The sequence below is a fragment of the Penicillium riverlandense genome (assembly GCF_028828495.1).
Source record: "Penicillium riverlandense strain IBT 135883 chromosome Unknown utg000011l_segment0_segment0, whole genome shotgun sequence".
Classification (NCBI taxonomy): domain Eukaryota; kingdom Fungi; phylum Ascomycota; class Eurotiomycetes; order Eurotiales; family Aspergillaceae; genus Penicillium; species Penicillium riverlandense.
In genome coordinates, this window is record NW_026643201.1 from 1108223 (window position 1) to 1125004 (window position 16782).

The following is a 16782-nucleotide window of genomic DNA, read 5'->3' on the forward strand; positions in this document are numbered from 1 at the left end:
CATAATTAGACCTCAGGCTGAAGAATATTGAGAGCCCCGCCAACTAGATACAAACTTCCTGTTATGAAAACTTGATTTTGACCGCCCTTCGATGCTATATCTCTCGCCAGCTGGATGGCTTCTTCGATCGTTTCCGCTGTTGAAATCTTTGCAGATTGCTCCCTGAGATCAAGCTCTTTCCAAATAGAGGAATACAAAGCAAAATGTTCAGAAACAGACGATTCTGGGACTTTGAGCATTTTATCTATCGCACTTGTTAGCTTCATTTGAAAAGGAAGATTGCATTGGTGCCGAACCGAATCTTGTTGAACCATCTTTTCTCTCCTTGTATGTTGTGAAGATGACATGGTCGGGCGCTGCGTTGTTGGCGAGTAAAGCTAGTGCTAAGTGCCTCAGAAGGGTGGGCCCATCTCGTTCCTCTGAGAAGTGTGTGAATATGAGAACACGACATCTTGATCGCGTATGTCAGCCGGTTTTCCGTTGCATTGACAGTATAGGACTTACTCTCGCTGGCAAGAATTCGTAATATTGGCATACCACTCAGCGGCCTGACCAATACTCAGTTCGTTATGTGCACCATCCAAGAACCACCGAATAACACCCTCATCGATGATTTCAAACCTTCCAGGCCAAGAGAAGCGCTCCACGCCACGAGATATGTCATCACCAGTGAGCTCACTACCGGGATCCTTTGATCGCAGAAAAGCCTTAGAAAGCTCCAGTGCCAACGAGAAATTCAATCGTTGCACGGGTACCCCAAGAACTTTGTCATTGCCTGGAAGCAAGCTATCATTGACTGAGATAAAATTCAAGGTGGTCTCCTTCTCCGCAGCACGTTTCATCATGACAGCTGCGGGACTTTTTTCTTGCGGCAGCGAAAACGCGGGTGAGCCAGTCTTGAATATCCCGGATTTGTGCCACGCAATGTTTTCGATCGTAGGGCCTAACTGCTCGACATGATCAAGCCCTAGAGATGTGATTCCCGTAGCTACGGGCTTTTGTATGACGTTCGTCGCATCGTACTCCCCGCCATGGTGTGTTTCAAAGATGGCAGCCTCGACCTTTTCCCCGATGAATGCGTGGAAGGCCGTTAAAGCTAAGAGCTGCAGAAAGCGAGGCTGTCTGAAGGTCTGAACATCCGACTGGCGATTGACAGAGAATAAACAGTCCCAGACTTCAAAAAAGTATTTTGTGAAAAGATCTTCAGTGATAGGTTTGTCATCGATCTGTATTCTCTCCCGGATACAGCGTAAATCTGGCGAGGTGTAAAGGCCGACACGCTTCGGAAATCCTGTTCTCAGGCCATGGGCGCGGAGCAGGCAACGAGTGAAGGCACACGTGCTTCCCTTACCTTTCGTTCCAGTAACATGCACGATGTTTAACCCATTGATGTCCCTATCCTACAGAGAGTGAGATGAAAGAAGACCCTACTTCAAAGGATGATCTTACCGAATGGCCGAGGAGCTGCAGCCACTCCTTCATTCCAGAGAGACTGGGTAATCCTCGAAGGGCCTGACTGTTTCCCTGTGACTCTACTTGTAAAGGCGCAATAACAGCTTTCGGGCGCGCATTGCGCCGTTGACTATTGAGCAGCTTGAGTGCATTCTAGAAACGATTAGAACGGCGGAAGGAATTGATCAAAAATAACGGGTGATAGAAACCTCATAGCTCCGTAGCATAGTGAGCACTCCACGGGGGCTTTCCAGGCGGTTGCATGGGGTGGGTGGGTAAACTGGGGGAACATCGATTTTCGGGAACGCACACGTGACATCAGATCAGAATTGGTGTCCAAGATATCCAGATACTTATTATCCAGGGCGACAGAGAGTGTATGCATGATGGTAATTGATTCGTAGGTGCCTAGATACAACCAACGCCCAAAAAGACAAAGAACCCCGCCGATCCTCAAATCCGATAATGCGCCATGTTCTTCTTGATCTCGTCCACGATCTCAACAGCCTCCAGTGCATTCCGCGCCTCAAAGTCATACCGCTTCTGCTCCGTCGCATCGTTGCCGCGCAGCACCACCACCCGGAAACTCTTGGGGTGCCGACGGCTGACTTTGCAGCCCACCACGTCGTTGAAGCTGATGGACCGTGTTTTGGCGTCGGAGCCAGCCTTACCTGACTCTCCTGGCATGATGTGCATGTAGTCGTTGTCAAAGGTCAGAATGCGGTGGTTTGATGCCGTAAAAGACATGGACTGTTTGCGGAAGACATGGTAGCGTCGGTAATAACCTCCAATAAGATCTTGTTTTTGTGTCAGCGAGGGTAGCATGCGCTTCCCTTCTTTTTTGCCCTTTTTGACTGTCGTTGGAGGCTGGCTCTCAACCATTAGCGGCGCGTTGGGTGACGAGCTGCCAGGAGACCCGCCCATAGTCAGAGGACCAGCCCCAAACCTACGGCGGACGAGGTCGAGATCGGTGATAGGCCCCAGTGCTTCCACGGTGCGATCCAGCGGTGCGATGGTATTGGATCCCACCACCTTGAGGAGGTAATTCCCTTTATCCAGCCCCCAGCGCTTGCACACTGAGTCAAGGATCTCCGCAATATAGCTGTCTGAGGTCGTGTTGATCGTCATGGCGTGAGCCGAGGCTTCCAGGTTGATGAACCTGACCTTCAGGGTCTTTGAGACACCGAGACGGGGGTGGCGTGGGAGATTGGCACAGCAGGACGATCCGCAGGTGTAAGTGTGCTGTCATTCAAGGCAGATGAGAAAGGATGGCCCAAAATGGGGTTTTGACGAGCCGGAGCTGCTTTGCTCTGTGAAGTGGGTTGGGTGCCTGGCGCTGCCAGGCTTGCAGGTTGGTCGCCCTCAGCAGATCCAAGACTCTGACTGAACTGCGGATAAAGTCGTTCATTCTCCTCGAATTCCGAATCTGACGCTTCCACGAGCGCAAACTCATCGTAAGGCTTTCCTCGTGACCGACCCCGTGCCTTGCTCGCTTGGTTGTTATTCGAGGTGAAATCCGTCATCGGCAGCGTTCGTCCCAGCGCTGGGAAGTCGAATTCTACTTCTCCATCTTCGACCATGCGAAGCGTCCATCGATTGACCGTCAACCTTTCCCGGTTGATAGACGGGCCACGCGCATCCTCGGAGTATTTCCAGAGTGCCGCACCAATCGCTTCAGAGACAGTAACCGGGGCCGGCTGTTTGGCCAGCTTGGACTCTCGCATGAGCGGCAGGTCAAGTGGATCTTCTGGATCCGAGGAAAACGGCACGTAGATTTTTAAGTACAGCGAGTCATCCGGGCTTTGTCCCGAGAGAACCATAAACTTCTCGACCGGGTTGCTCGGTGCGCGCTTGCGAGCCTTGAGCTGACGAGTTAGTAAACTGACCGGCTGAATAGTGCTGATAGGCCGTGGCGGAGGAAGATCATGTAGTTCGGGGGCCAGAACTTTGGTCTTGCGGGGCGACGTGTTCTGGGGTCCTGTCCCACTAGGAAGCTTGTGCATCAAGGCCATAGGGGACGAATCCAAACTTCCAGCAATGCCCACCCCGGCTAGGAGCATGGATCCAGAGCCAGCAGTAGCATCATCAAACTCGGACGAAAGGGCAGACCCGACCGACTCGGCCCCCGAATCTTCGGCTTGTTCAGTCAACTCTCCCAGGGCTAGACTCTCCGAACCTCGGCTTCCAGTCCGCTGGCGCCGTGTACGGGGACGGTCCACCACTTGGTCATTTGAGGAGAACTGAACTGATCCAGGTTTGTAACCTTGAGAATCGCCTTCGTTGTCCGTTGACATGTCACTGCTAGTAGTCGTATCTCGGCGTGGACGCTGCCCCTTGATCGCTGATACGTTCCCCAGAGAGCCTGTACGATAGTGACCTGCGCCTTGATTGTGTGATGGGGCTGTGACCATCACCTCTGGCCGATCACGGTCCTCTGTCGAGCGGATTGGGGACGAGTCAGCCCGATTGCGGTTGATGGGCATCTTGGAGAATTTAATTGCATCGACGGCCCTGTAACGTGTGAGAAGGATATAAGACAGGGTCAGGTACAATGGTTGACCAACCGGTGAACGTTGTTCTCATCATCGTCGCTATCGTCACTTAGGTCACTGCTATCATCGTCCTCCGGCTCAGCCGGACGCTGGGTTTCTTGCTGGTGTCTTTCCCGGCGCCCTTTCTTCTTTCCACCACGTCCGTGATGTCGTCGTCCAGTCACATCCATGTTGCTTTTCCCAGTGACCATGCCCCCTTCTTCATCTTCCCCGTCATCGAGGCCGAGCGCGTCGTCGCGTGCACCGTTCGCATCTCGGGTAGCCAGCCGATAATATTCCGAGGAAACAGCAGCTGTGGTAGGGATCGGTGGAGAGTATGTGCGCTTGAGACTGGAGGCGCTCTGGGTGTTGGGGTTCGCGGACGCGGACCAGCCCGCGGCGCGAAAGCCAGGGGTATTGAGAACGGAGTTGTTGACATTGATCAACCGGTCTCCGATGCCATCCTTGATCGTAGACAGATATGACGAGCGTAATTGCCAGATCGTAAAACTGCACGTTGGTGAGTGCTGTCCTGCAACGCGCGAGTGAGGGGCAGGGCAGTTCCTCTGCGCGACTTACTCTTCATTATGAAGGAGCGACATCTTCCCGATAGCTACGAAGGGAATGCTGGTAACAAGCCACGCAGGTAGCGCAATGCGATCGGGGGATTAGTGATAGGTTGGGGTCAAGGGAGTCGGTGAGGCTGAGGCTGCATGCTCTCGGGAGGGGGCATGCACAGAGAAGGGAGGCATGCGCTCCAAGAAGAAGATATGGGGAACAGAGAGTAAGATAGAGAGTGCAAGAGAGAGATTTAATCTGACAGACAGGACCAGCCTGGGCAAGGAGAAGGAGTGAAGTTAACAGAAGCAGAGGGGGATCACTAAGATGGAGAGGCGGTGATCCATCGATGGCGGTGCCGATCCCTGCCAATCATAGCCGCGAGGACAATCAGCCTACTCACTGTGTAGTAGAGTATAGTGTCGGGTTAAGGTATGGATGACCGGACTACGAGTATCAGTGGGCTCAGATATCTTCAGGTATTGGTCCCGGTTAAAGCACCTGGATCATTCTGTCATTTTCTTAGCGCTGCCAACTGACGATACCAAGTCTTCTAGCCAGCCAAAAGGAGTCAGAAATGTACCAAAAAAAAAAAGACGAACGGCGGATCCAACGCCAGATCTTTCGTATGCAGCAACTATTTACACGTTTGAGTTTTGCTATTTAAGACTAATATAGTCTCCCTAGTGTCACCAAAGAACCTAAGCCCATGGCGATGGCCATGCGCACCTAATGGCTGAGCAACTACGCAGCTGTCCCAATCCTTGAGACCCAGCCATGTTCACCAAAGCCAGAAGGAGAAATGCTTGAATATGACTATGCGCATAGCACTCATTTTCAGATGGAATCACGATTTAGCATGGCAACTCTTTTAGGAATACGCGGAATGTATAGGATAGTATATATGACAAGAGGCTAGGGAGCTATGTAGCAGTCGACTGTCTTTTGAAGCTATTTACAAATATCCCCTACGTCTATCGATGGTAAGAAGTGACTGGCTGTCGTCTGTATTGACCCATTTAAGCTTTGCCTCTCTTCTCTGATTTTTTCTGCTCCCTAATTAGTATTTCATTTCCTAACTCTTTAGCTTCACGTTCATACTTCCGCCTTTGTTTCTCGGCTTCCACGATATCACTATTTCAAGTGAGGATATCCGAGCCCCTGACTCGAAGGGCACCCCATTTAGATGACTGGCGCTTAGTCTTTTTGGCATTGGCCTGCTCCCGGTTCACTTGATAGCGAATGAGGGGGGCAGACATCTAGGCCGCTAGTTGGGCCTGTATAATGCTTCACTCCCAAATCCGCTCAACCTGACTCTTCAATTTATTAATTTCGTGGCTATCGTTGTCTGGGAAGCTCTCTCTTGCCTTCGTGATAATTTTTCTAATTCGCGACTGTCGTTGGCGGTGAATTGATAGTAGAACTTGAAGCGGGGGTGGTGTTTTTGGATCCCAATCAACGCTCCCCTCTTCAATTGGGCAGCTATGATTGAAACCCCATTCTGGAAGCTCGTATTCCCCTGCCTCTATCATAGAAAACTATATCTGGCCGTCATCTGCGAGAGCGGTGAGGACCCGGCTACCGTGGGCGGGTATACGGATGTCACACCCCTCTCTACTCAGGCCTTCAATTTGGACTATTGATGAACTACAAAGTCCTTACTAGCTAAGAATATATAAAATGACTAGACGAACAACTGCTGATCTGGAAATCTCGTACACGAATATGTTTTGCTTATCAAATTAGCATAAATTGGGTTTGCACGCTGAAATGAAGATACAAAAAGTACAAAAAGACATTGGACGATCGGCGGATCGAACGCCGGATCTCTCGTATGCAAAACGAGCGCTTTACCACTAAGCCAAACGCCCATCGATAATTCGATTTCATAAGAAAATGTACTGTGACGGATTATCCGCAGAAAAGAATCCGTCGAGGTGCAGGTCAGATACAATGTTTGCCCTAGCAATTCCCGACCAATAGCTGCAGGGGAAGGTACAGAGTTCTGTAATGCTAGGCACATTATACGGCTTACTTACATATGGTAATATATAGACTATGCTATACCGAATATAGTAGGAGGTTGTCAAGATACATAGTGAAAAATGTCGATTCCCGAGGATACACGCCAATTTCCGTCAACCAATGAGGTTCGAAAGGACCGGATAATGAGATGCATATTGCTAACCTATGGAAGGGCGGTTTAGTAATGACTATGACAGAATTTGTTAGGCCGGAATCGGAGTGCTGATTGAATGTGATACCCGCATGAAGGGGAGGATGATGGTTGATTGCTGTAGGAAGCTATGCGAGAGACTATTTGTATGAGAATAAGAACAACCCTCACGAGCATAGCTAGATAGGGTTGTGAAGCTGCCATTTACTATACCATTGCCCGAAGTCTTAGCCATCCAAAAGAACTGCCAACTGGATGAGTACCGGAGTACTCACTAGTTAACTACGCCATACTCCGTACGAAGAATGAACACGACCCCTTTGTTCGTACAGAGTAATTCTTACTCAAGTCTCCTTTGAAATCAGACCAGAAAGGGCTAGCCGCTAAGCTAACTAACTATTCATGGGTATATAGTTGCTCCCTCCGGAGCTTTCCATCCGTTGAATTTGCTTTCTCTGCATCTCGACCCAACCTACACAATTTGTCCCAAACTTGGCGAACTTCCTATTCTCGTTCTGTTCTTAATCCTTGATGATGTAGTGATTTCCTTCCAACACACTGACACACCATGTCTCATATCCCGACAGGTTCAGGTTCCGTCACCGAACCGCTACGGAGCTTATCCTTGGTGAACAAGGCATGCTATTGGGCTGCCGGTCGGTGCCTCAGAGTCGTTGAATTGTGAACTTGGCTCCCTCTTGGAGCATCTCGAGCCCGTAGAGGAGATTGTTTTGGAAGGGCCCCCTGATGACTTCAGTGTTTGACAGGACCCTCAAGCGGCATGGCCTTACACTACACAGGCTGGCTGTACATCCCTTCAACACCTCTATGAAGCCTCACCCGGACTTCCAACCATTAGTCCAGGCGAGGTTCAGAAAATCGAATCTGATTGTCCCCGGCTGGAATACCTAAGTATCTCTATCCCATACTCAAGCGGCCTAGACGCATGCGATCTCTCCTTAGTCTGCCTAAATCTTCCTCAGCTCAGGGAACTTACACTACATATTGATCGTCGTATATCACGCAACTCACCTGATGAGGCAGACCGGAGGATCTGGAATTTGATAGACAGAGCCAAGACAGGGATTCCTCTGAACCACCCGGTTTTAGTTTACGGTAATGTTTGTCTCCCTCGTCCTTGACCCTTCGAAATACCAAACTTATAGCAATAGGGTACTATGATCTTTACGAGACGCTACAGGGAGGTTCAGGATGTGGTAGATGAAGTCATGGTCGATGATTACACGGAAGCAATCAAGCGCATTCTGGAAGTTTTTGACGGCTTCCTACAGCACGATTTCGATATTAATGTGGGCCTGTGACTGATAAATAGCCAGGTCCGCATAATGTGTGTAGTTCTTCAGCTTTGCGTATCCATGGAGGGTACCGTTAGGAATCGATCGTCCTTCTACAGTTGATCCTTGATTCTATATGATGGGCCGCAGCATGACAGGTAGAGTATTATGTCTTTTTTATCTAACAATAATGAACGCTCTTACCAGTCGTACACAGACACAATAACCCCTCAGGAAAGACCAGGCTTGTGATAATACAGAGCCCCGGAAAATATGCTACAATTACAGGAGGTTCACGCCTTGGCCTTGCCTTTGCCCTTGCGGCCCTTCTTCGGCTTCTCCTCGCTGTCATCGATGACATCGTCGTCCGCCTTCTTCGCCTTCTTGCCTTTGGGAGCAGCGGCCTTCTTCTTCTTGGGCTGGCTCACATACTTGTCCTTCTTCAGATCAAGCTCCTCGTCTTCATCCTTGGCTTCTTCGACAACCTCTTCTTCATCGGACTCTTCAATAGCATCTTCGATATCCGGCTTCTCCTTGGGCCCTTTCTTTGGCGCAACAACGCTGCTAGCCTTCATGAACGGCATCGGGTGTGAGCGAGCATTGTACAGACGCGTGAAAGTAGCCTTGGTCTGCGTTTCCAACTTCACCGTTGATTCATCCATTGGCCCCAGCCCTAACTCGATCATGGCGTCGAAATCGTCGCGAGTAAGGTAATATTGGTCCATGAAATCAATCACATCCTCAACACTCTCCTTGCCTTCATCTCTCAGTCGCCGAACTGATTTATCCCACACCAATGGCAGGTATTGCTGACGGATCTCATCCCGGTTGCCTGTAGTCCGGAGGCGCATATGCCCTTGTATTTCTTTAACAAAACGCGACAATTTTCCTAGAACCAAAGAGTCAGAGATGATAATCGAATCGTTGCATGAAGCATCTTCTTACCGTGCTTGCTATTTTGTCCCAACCAGCTGGTGAACCCGGGCCGATCAGACATGTTGCCATGGATGAAGCTGGCCGGCCGCACAAAACTGAAAATGGCATGAGTCGGCATAAGACTCCATTGTTGCTGAGTGCCATGGATCATTCGGTCGACAAGATCACCGTCACTGATGCTCGAAGCCGCATTATCCGCCAGTTCCAGAAGCTTCAGCTTCTGTTCCCTGCCATGATAACTTGAAGCAAGGGTGGGTCGGGTCTTCAAGTAGTTCTCCTGCAGCATCAGATAACTGAACTCATGGTCGTTGAAATACAATTCAGTCTTGTCGTTCAGCGTAAGATTGGAGTTTGGTGAGAACATCTGGGCGTTGAGAATCTTGCTGACAATGTCCCACGGCTTGAGAATGACATGTTTCTCCCACGCCTTGGACATTTGCTTGCCTTTATCAAAGTCCATACTCTTCTGGTCCAACCTCGCGGTGGACAACATATTGATCACTTGCCGGATGTCGGCATGGGTGCCTTCAATAAGACCATCGAGCACGGGAGGTGGAATCTTCAAGCCTTCTCGGAAGCAGATGGTTGACAGACGAGCGCGAATTTGCTCAGCCGTCGGGCGTCTGAACGGGATGTCGTAGGTGACAAAGTCGAAAGGCTTCATTTTGGGAAGTCGGCGCTCGTTGCAGATCAGGATAAGCGGAATATGCGTCTTTTTGGCAACAGCAGCCAAAGCTCCAACACCTCCGCGGTCACCAGCAGACATGCCATCGACTTCATCCATGACCAGGACGAGGTTCTTTTTCTCGCTCTCGACCTTCTTACCCGCTCCGGCAAAATACCCTTGCAGGGATGTTGTATCAAGCACATCGGTAAGACTGTTTTCAACAAGTTTCTTGCTTCTGGTGTCGCTCGCGTTGGATTCCACAACGTCAAACCCTTCCAGTTTCGCTACCAAATGAGCCGCCGTAGTTTTACCAATGCCTGGAGGACCATGAATCATGATGGCACGGTAGACCCCCGAGCCATCTTTGCCCGGGGTCTTGAATTTGCGCTTGGCATTTGTATGCCAATTACGCAGCCAGTTCTGGATCTTCTCCACGGCAGCCTTGTTGCCACATATCATATTGATCGAGGTAGGGGCATACTTTGTCGTCCAGAGCCGATCATCGACTGCCGGCTTAGCCTGTGAGCTAGACGGCGGGCCAGCAGGAGCTGGAGCGCCTGAAGGAGCTTTGGCGGCCGTGGCCTCCTTTCGCTTCTTTTCTTCCGCAGCGCGCTTCATCTCCTCGGCATCAATTTCCGCCGCCAACGCTCGGACTTTCTCCTCGTCGGCCTTTTTCTTGACCGCGTACTTCTCGGCAGCTTGTCCGTCCCCGCCGTTTGCCGGTAGACGCCGAATCAACTCAAAGAGGCCGTCCTCGCTGATGGTCTTGATTTTGTGCTTCGCAATGGTCTCCAGCTTCTTTGGGCCAGCATCGCCTCCAAGCACGACATAGCTAGTTTTAGAGCTGGGGGCACCCGTCACCTTGCCACCATAACGTTTGACCAGCTCTTGGCCTTCTTCCCGACCGAGTGTCTCCAGAATGCCGGTGAAAACAAACGACAAGCCTGCAAGGCAGTTTACTGCACCAACTGGCATCTCCTTGGTGCCAGTGGCCGGCGGAGTTCGCGATCGCTGTGCTCCAAATTGAAATTTCTTGGTCTCACCAGTTTTGGGGGGTGGTGATGGCGCTTCGATCATAGGAATGCTGTCAAAGATATCTTGAATCTCTTTGCTTTCCGGTCGTTCTTGCTTTTTGGGAGTGGCCTTCTTCGATCGCTTCGCGGCGGGAGAGGCTGTTGCCTTGGACTTGGAGGTCGCCTTTTCGGTGTCTTGGAAGTCGCCATCTTCGTCCTGGTCGATGAGAGCTTCTGATTTGCGCTTTCGGCCCGGTTTTGATGCCTTCGGCGCGATATTGGGCAGATCTTCCATGACCACGTCGTCCTCTTCGTCGTGAGTGGGCTTCTTCTTTGCTGGCTTCTTGGGGGCTGCCTTTGTCGGTTTCACATCCAGTATCTCGAAGTCGTCGTCATCGTCGTCATCCGCAGCCACATAGTCATCGTCTCCTTTGCCGGCCTTGCCGTATTCGCTTGCAAATATGTCATCTCCGCCAAGCTTCTCATCCTCGATGGTAGTCCGGGATTTCTTGCCGGCGTTGTGTGATTCGGCGGCCTTCGTGGCTTTTGGAAGCTCGGTATTACCACCATTGGCACTTGATTGGGTCTGTTCGGATTTGGCTGGCTTTTTCTTCTTGCTGGACGCAAAGTAGTCTGACGTAGTGGTGGGTTCGCCTTCGGGCTCTTTAGGTTTCCTGTAGGCACAAATCATCAGCCCAAGCGCCCAGTGGCCAAAACTTAGAAGAAAGACCTTACGGTTGACTCTTGGGCTTCGCTTTGGGGGTGGGTGCTTTCGCGGGTGTCACGTCATCTTCGTCGCTGTCCTCGATCACCTTTCTGCTACCTGTGAGATCGTCAGAGTTGTGTTCGGGAGGAGAGGTGCAGTCATACGCTTTTTCCTAGCGGTAGAGGAGTCCTGTATGTTTTGAATTCAGCAGTCAGTACGCTTAGCAGATATTAGGTGATGATCATGGCGAGAATCCACATACCTCTGCTTTGGTGGCAGCCTTAGCTGGGGAGCTGGAGGCCAAATCTGGCTTCCCGCCAAAGAAGCTCCGGATATCCGGCGGCATGCTGACCTCGAACGAGAGAAGTGAATGGATGGATTGGGGGAAGAGACCAGTTCCACCGCGCAACGAACCGGGCGACGCGACAGGGACGTGACGGGGATGACTAAGACGCACTTCTTCCCCACTGGGACTAGCGCAGCCGGCGAAAAGTGTCTCCCGGGAATAAGTTGAAGACCACATTATCCATCACCATTCACAATGGGCCCGAAGATGCTCGCGGGACCATTGTCGGCCTGTACGCGGCCAACCGGTGAGATCTCCTGCATGGAAATCTTTTCGCCGCTCGGAACTGACACGGGACATAGGCTTGTCGGGCTCGCTAGCTGGGCTCTCGCTCGCTCGCTCATTCTCTACCACCTCCCCTGCCCTCGATTGGCTCACGCCCAAGTTCGCCGAGAGGTCCAAATCCCCCAAGGGTCGCCCTCATGTCGCAACGGGCGGATCAATCCGAGGAACAACGGTGGTGTGGGGAGATTTCGGACTGCGCATGAAGGACCACGACCGTCGGATGCCGTCATCAGCACTCAAGATCGCAGAAGAGACCATCAAACGACGGCTGAGGGGGATGAATTACAAGCTCTACAAGCGCGTGAGCGCCAACATCGGTGTCTACACCAAGGGCAATGAGCAGCGTATGGGTAAAGGAAAGGGAAAGTTCGACTACTGGACCGTGCGATTGCCCGTGAGCCGGGTTGTTTTTGAGTTGAAGGGCGATATCCACGAGAAGATTGCTCGGGAGGCATTCAGATTGGCGGGCCACAAACTGCCTGGTATGTGAGATTCACTGTTCAGTTTTCAATTTGCTAATCTCGTTAGGTCTCTGGGAATTCGTCAAGAAAGATGACCCGCCGGTGGTCGGAATTACAAAATTGGGCAGGGGCGTCACCCTCGAATCCCTCAAGCGAGCACGCAAGGACCCTCCTCTCGACTCTGACGCCAAGAGCGTCTCGTCCAGCACCTCCCCTTCCCAATAAATCGGCACTTTTGAACCGCCCTCATGTCATCCTGTTGTCTCTCTCGAATAGACTAGGCTCCAACGCCGGAACCAGGTCCATACCCCTGTAGCCTTCTGATTCTCGTGGTTGCAGCATCGCTGTCCTGGGCATCGAATGTCGTGCCTGTTTGTGTACATTATCATCAGCCTTTTCCTTTGTGTGTCTATCCTCCGTGGCTCGGATGGATACTTGTGATACTGGAGTTCTTAGGAATATATATCTCTCAACGTTTACCTTTGTCGGCTGTATCTTTCGGGGGGTTCCCAATACCTAACTTCTGCGTGGTGTTTTCCTCTTCTGCTGCATTGCCATTGTCGGTCTCATCCGATGCCAGCCCCATGCTGGGTTCGCTTATCGTATGTGCCAAATTGCCTGGTTCTGTGTGAGCCGCGGGATACCCTGATGGATCAAACCATCGTCTCACCTCCTAACTGCCCTGTCTGCTTAGAGGGGCTCTGGGTGTAAAGTCGGATAGACTCGTATCTGGATTCTGAGGATCAGTGAATGCAGTTTCCGCTCTTGACATCTTTATCTGCGTACTGGGTGCTCTCCCCACCGGGTTCCATATCGATTAGTCTGGGATCCGACATTGTTTCTTCAGATAATAGCAACCATCAAGAAGTGGTAAAACAGGTTTGAAGTTGAAAGCAGCCAAATTCTTGCAGATGTAGAGGATCATCGGCTGATCTGGGGAAAAACGCGGTGATGACGTAGAGTCGACCAAGGTTGGCTACAACAACCAAACTGCGCCGGTTATGTATTATTATTGCAGAAGCAAATGGACCAAAAAGGTCTCAAAATTCAATAAAAGAATTCCTTCTGTATCTCCTTACTGGCTGGATAACTACTACGTCACTGGTGTCAAAATCGCAGACATTTAAGCTAACACACACATACTGTGCTAAAGAAGAGGATATTCCATTGAAGAAAAGTGCCATGAATACATCCAAGAAAGCTAATTATGTGTGATTAAACTAATTTAATGCCTTTGTGTCACAGGCACCTTAAAAACGCTATCCTGAGAACTTTGATCGAAATAGCAGAGCGTCGAGCCAGCTAGTGACCAGCCTTACCAGTCAGCTGATTGTACACTATCCTGATACTTTGGCAGGGATATCATAATGAGTAATTATCGTACGCTCTCACTCGCTATCTACTCAGGTAGGGCTTCGTATAGCGCCATTTAGATACCAGAGCTCGGAGCCATTAATAGGGATCACACAAGCCCCGCATGACCTGTATACAATTTACCCGTTGTCGAGTACCTGAAACAAGAAAAACCGCCCGGCGTGCCTGTTGACTGGTGGTAATGATAAACCGTTCATCCTTCCGTCATTGCGTCTTTCTCTATGCAAAGGGTCACGCGGAAGAACACAGTGGCGTCCTGTACCGTCCCTCGCACCTATCAGAGGCTTTTTGTCTTCCTAGACCTCCATTCGGATTTTGTGGAATCAATGTCTGGAGCTAACAGTTTCTGGGAACACAAACAGGTCTTGAAGTTTGGCCATGTCCATTGAGCCGTACCTGCCCCAAGACGTAAAAGCCCTGGCTCTACTTTCTCTTCATATCACAAAGATATAACGGCCCATACATGGTATGCTATCAGTAAACAGAATTTTAGCCTTGCAATCCTTGTTGTAAGTATAAAAGCGCTAGCCCTCCACCACTCTTCCCCTTGGGATCGCTTACAACGCTTTCACAGACTGATGAAAATTCCTGGTGTGACAAATAATTCATTGTCTGCTATACATTAGCTTTATTTCTTTCCTGCTTCAGAAAATGGCCAGAGAATGTGCGCATCCCGATTGTAAGGCTTGGATCCCAAGTTGTAACACATACTGTGGCATCCGTAAGTATCGCTTCCACCTATAGACTCTCCTCCAACTATCTGCTAACATGTGTATAGATAAGCCTGTTGCATCTCAGAGACTTACCATCGAAGCTGATATTGGCTTTGCAAGCGATCTCTGGAAGAGTATGACTGTCTGGGAACATGGCACAGAGGTATAAGTTTGGATATGATAGGCCTTAAGTGACACCTAATCTCATGAATTTGTGAATATTACTTTGACAGTCCGTGTCTTTACTTGTGTTAACATAATCCAAAAAAACGATGGTGCTATGTCAACAGATGTCTACTATGGAAAGCTTGTTAGTTGAGCTCATGGATTGAAATATCTCAATGACTACTCAAAGAGCAATCCCATAATTTTCTTCTTAGTCGTAATTCCTGAGGTAGGCTTGTAAATCAATGTAAATACGAGCTATTGGGTTTCGGAATTATTTAGAGTGTAGCTCTAAATTGGGCAAGATGGATCACCATCAGGCCATTCGGGTTACAATGTTTAAGTAGGTACCCGAGAAAAGTAAACAAACTCTTCAAAATTGGGACGCGAACTACGAAGTCGGCCCAGAATGCCAATTCTTTAATGCAAGGTACAGGGCACATGATTCAGGATCCGAGGATAATACAAAGCGCCTTCGCTTGCACACCGCTTATTGACTTCGATTCTTTACCTTCGTCGTTGGTCTGTTTGTCCAGCTTCTCTTAAAGGGCTCATAATTCATAATGCCACTCTGGCGATGCGACTGGAAGGGTTGCAAAAATCCAGCCGCACAGAGAGTAGGAGACTGCATCCTTTGCGATAGACATCTCTGTCGTACACACCGTCAACAGCCGTTCCATGAGTGTCCAGATGCAGAGGTTTGTGAAACGCCCATCAAAGGCGAGAATGTTAGGGCTTTTTAAGCTAAGGAATTTAGGACTGGGAATCTTACTCTGTTCAAAATGCTATTGCAATCGATCGTCTATGTGACAAGTTATGCAGTCAACTTGATAGCTCTAAATTATGTTCTCATGCATCGATGCTTCGAGGAGGAATTCCATGCACCGTTGAATTGTCCACCAAGCGCTTGCGAACCATGATGGGAGGCCAGAACTGCCACGCCGAGATTATCTTCGAAGACCATGTCAAATGGATCGCACGCTTCCGTCTCGTGCAGACCTCATCACCACCACAAGAAGTCCGGGACTGGGTTCTTCGAAGTGAAGCTGCAACTATGGCCTATCTTCAAGAGCACACGCCCATACCCACGCCCAAAGTTTTTGACTGGGCGTGCGAATCTGATCCAAAGAATCCCCTTGGAGTTGGCTACATTTTGATGGAAAAATTGGATGGAAAGCCGCTACACTGGCCAGAGATGACTCCCGAGCAGAGAGAGAAGGTCATGCAGCAGTTGGTTGGCATATTCCTTGAGATTGAGAAGCACCCATTCAAAGCTGTTGGATCACTTGCCTACTCCGAGACAGGTACGATAGATATCCAAGGGCTGGCGGAACCATCAACCTTCCACCTAGGACAAGATCCGCTGGGCCCGTTCGCTTCCTCGCTAGAGGGAGTAAGGGGTATACTCAAGACTATCCTTGGAATGGTAGTTAGCGGCGAGATTGATAATTCTCGTCCAGTCGACACTTATCTCGTCCATCGATTCCGCTTAGACATTGTTGATACCCTCTACAACGATATGCAATCGGACGGCCAGTTTTTCCTCAAGCACCCGGACGATAAAGGCGACCATATATTAGCCAATGAATCCTTTGATATCGTCGGAATCATAGACTGGGAATGGACCCAGACTGTCTCTAAAGCAGAGGCCTTCAGTTCCCCGTGCATGATGTGGCCGGTGGGCGAGTTCTACAACGGCTCCAATGAGCTCGAGCCGGACGAATGGCGATTCGCCGCCATCTTTCGAGAAAAGGGCCGGGAGGATCTTGCTAAGTGCGTTATCGAGGGCAGAAAGGTTCAGAGGTTCTTCTTTAGTCTTGGGGTCGACAGCTCTTTTCTAAGAGATGCGCAGGAACTCCAGGATTTGTTTCTGGGGCTGCAGCGGGCTTTCAATCCCGAGTACGAGGGGTGGGAGCAGTGGAAGAAACTCGCGCTTGAAAAATGGAAGAATGATCCTTTGCTCCGCAACTTGTTGGAGCTAGAACAGAGTTAATGGGCACTAGGCGGTGCTACAAATATAAAATGCAATTTCAAATCTGCATTCAGAGCCATGGGCATGGAACATGGGAACGCCAAATACCAAAACAATGCCTCGATGCGCCGA

The 16782-nt window shown here is 50.1% G+C and overlaps 5 protein-coding genes across 5 annotated transcripts; 2 read left to right on the top strand and 3 right to left on the bottom strand.

Annotated features, from left to right (window-relative positions):
• Positions 1-5: 5 nt before the first annotated feature.
• On the bottom strand, positions 6-1837 carry N7474_011144 (uncharacterized protein; the record flags this gene model as incomplete). Its single annotated transcript, XM_057202554.1, has 5 exons — positions 6-244; positions 297-451; positions 505-1400; positions 1450-1605; positions 1763-1837. The coding sequence occupies 5 exons, from the start codon at positions 1835-1837 to the stop codon at positions 6-8; spliced, it is 1521 nt and encodes a 506-aa protein (XP_057047838.1).
• Positions 1838-1905: 68 nt separating this feature from the next.
• Positions 1906-4585, bottom strand: N7474_011145 (Sin1 family protein; the record flags this gene model as incomplete). Its single annotated transcript, XM_057202555.1, is given in 4 exon segments — positions 1906-2625; positions 2637-3935; positions 4025-4493; positions 4563-4585. The coding sequence occupies 4 exon segments, from the start codon at positions 4583-4585 to the stop codon at positions 1906-1908; spliced, it is 2511 nt and encodes an 836-aa protein (XP_057047839.1).
• Positions 4586-8305: 3720 nt separating this feature from the next.
• Positions 8306-11680, bottom strand: N7474_011146 (replication factor C subunit 1; the record flags this gene model as incomplete). The annotated part of the gene is made up of 5 exons (XM_057202556.1): positions 8306-8901; positions 8958-11302; positions 11364-11451; positions 11499-11523; positions 11597-11680. The coding sequence occupies 5 exons, from the start codon at positions 11678-11680 to the stop codon at positions 8306-8308; spliced, it is 3138 nt and encodes a 1045-aa protein (XP_057047840.1).
• A 195-nt stretch (positions 11681-11875) lies between these two features.
• N7474_011147 (mitochondrial 54S ribosomal protein uL16m) lies at positions 11876-12651 on the top strand (the record flags this gene model as incomplete). Its single annotated transcript, XM_057202557.1, has 3 exons — positions 11876-11927; positions 11983-12447; positions 12494-12651. 3 exons carry the CDS (start codon positions 11876-11878, stop codon positions 12649-12651), a joined length of 675 nt encoding a protein of 224 aa, XP_057047841.1.
• Positions 12652-15594: 2943 nt separating this feature from the next.
• Positions 15595-16671, top strand: N7474_011148 (uncharacterized protein; the record flags this gene model as incomplete). Its single annotated transcript, XM_057202558.1, has 1 exon — positions 15595-16671. One exon carries the CDS (start codon positions 15595-15597, stop codon positions 16669-16671), a length of 1077 nt encoding a protein of 358 aa, XP_057047842.1.
• Positions 16672-16782: the final 111 nt, after the last annotated feature.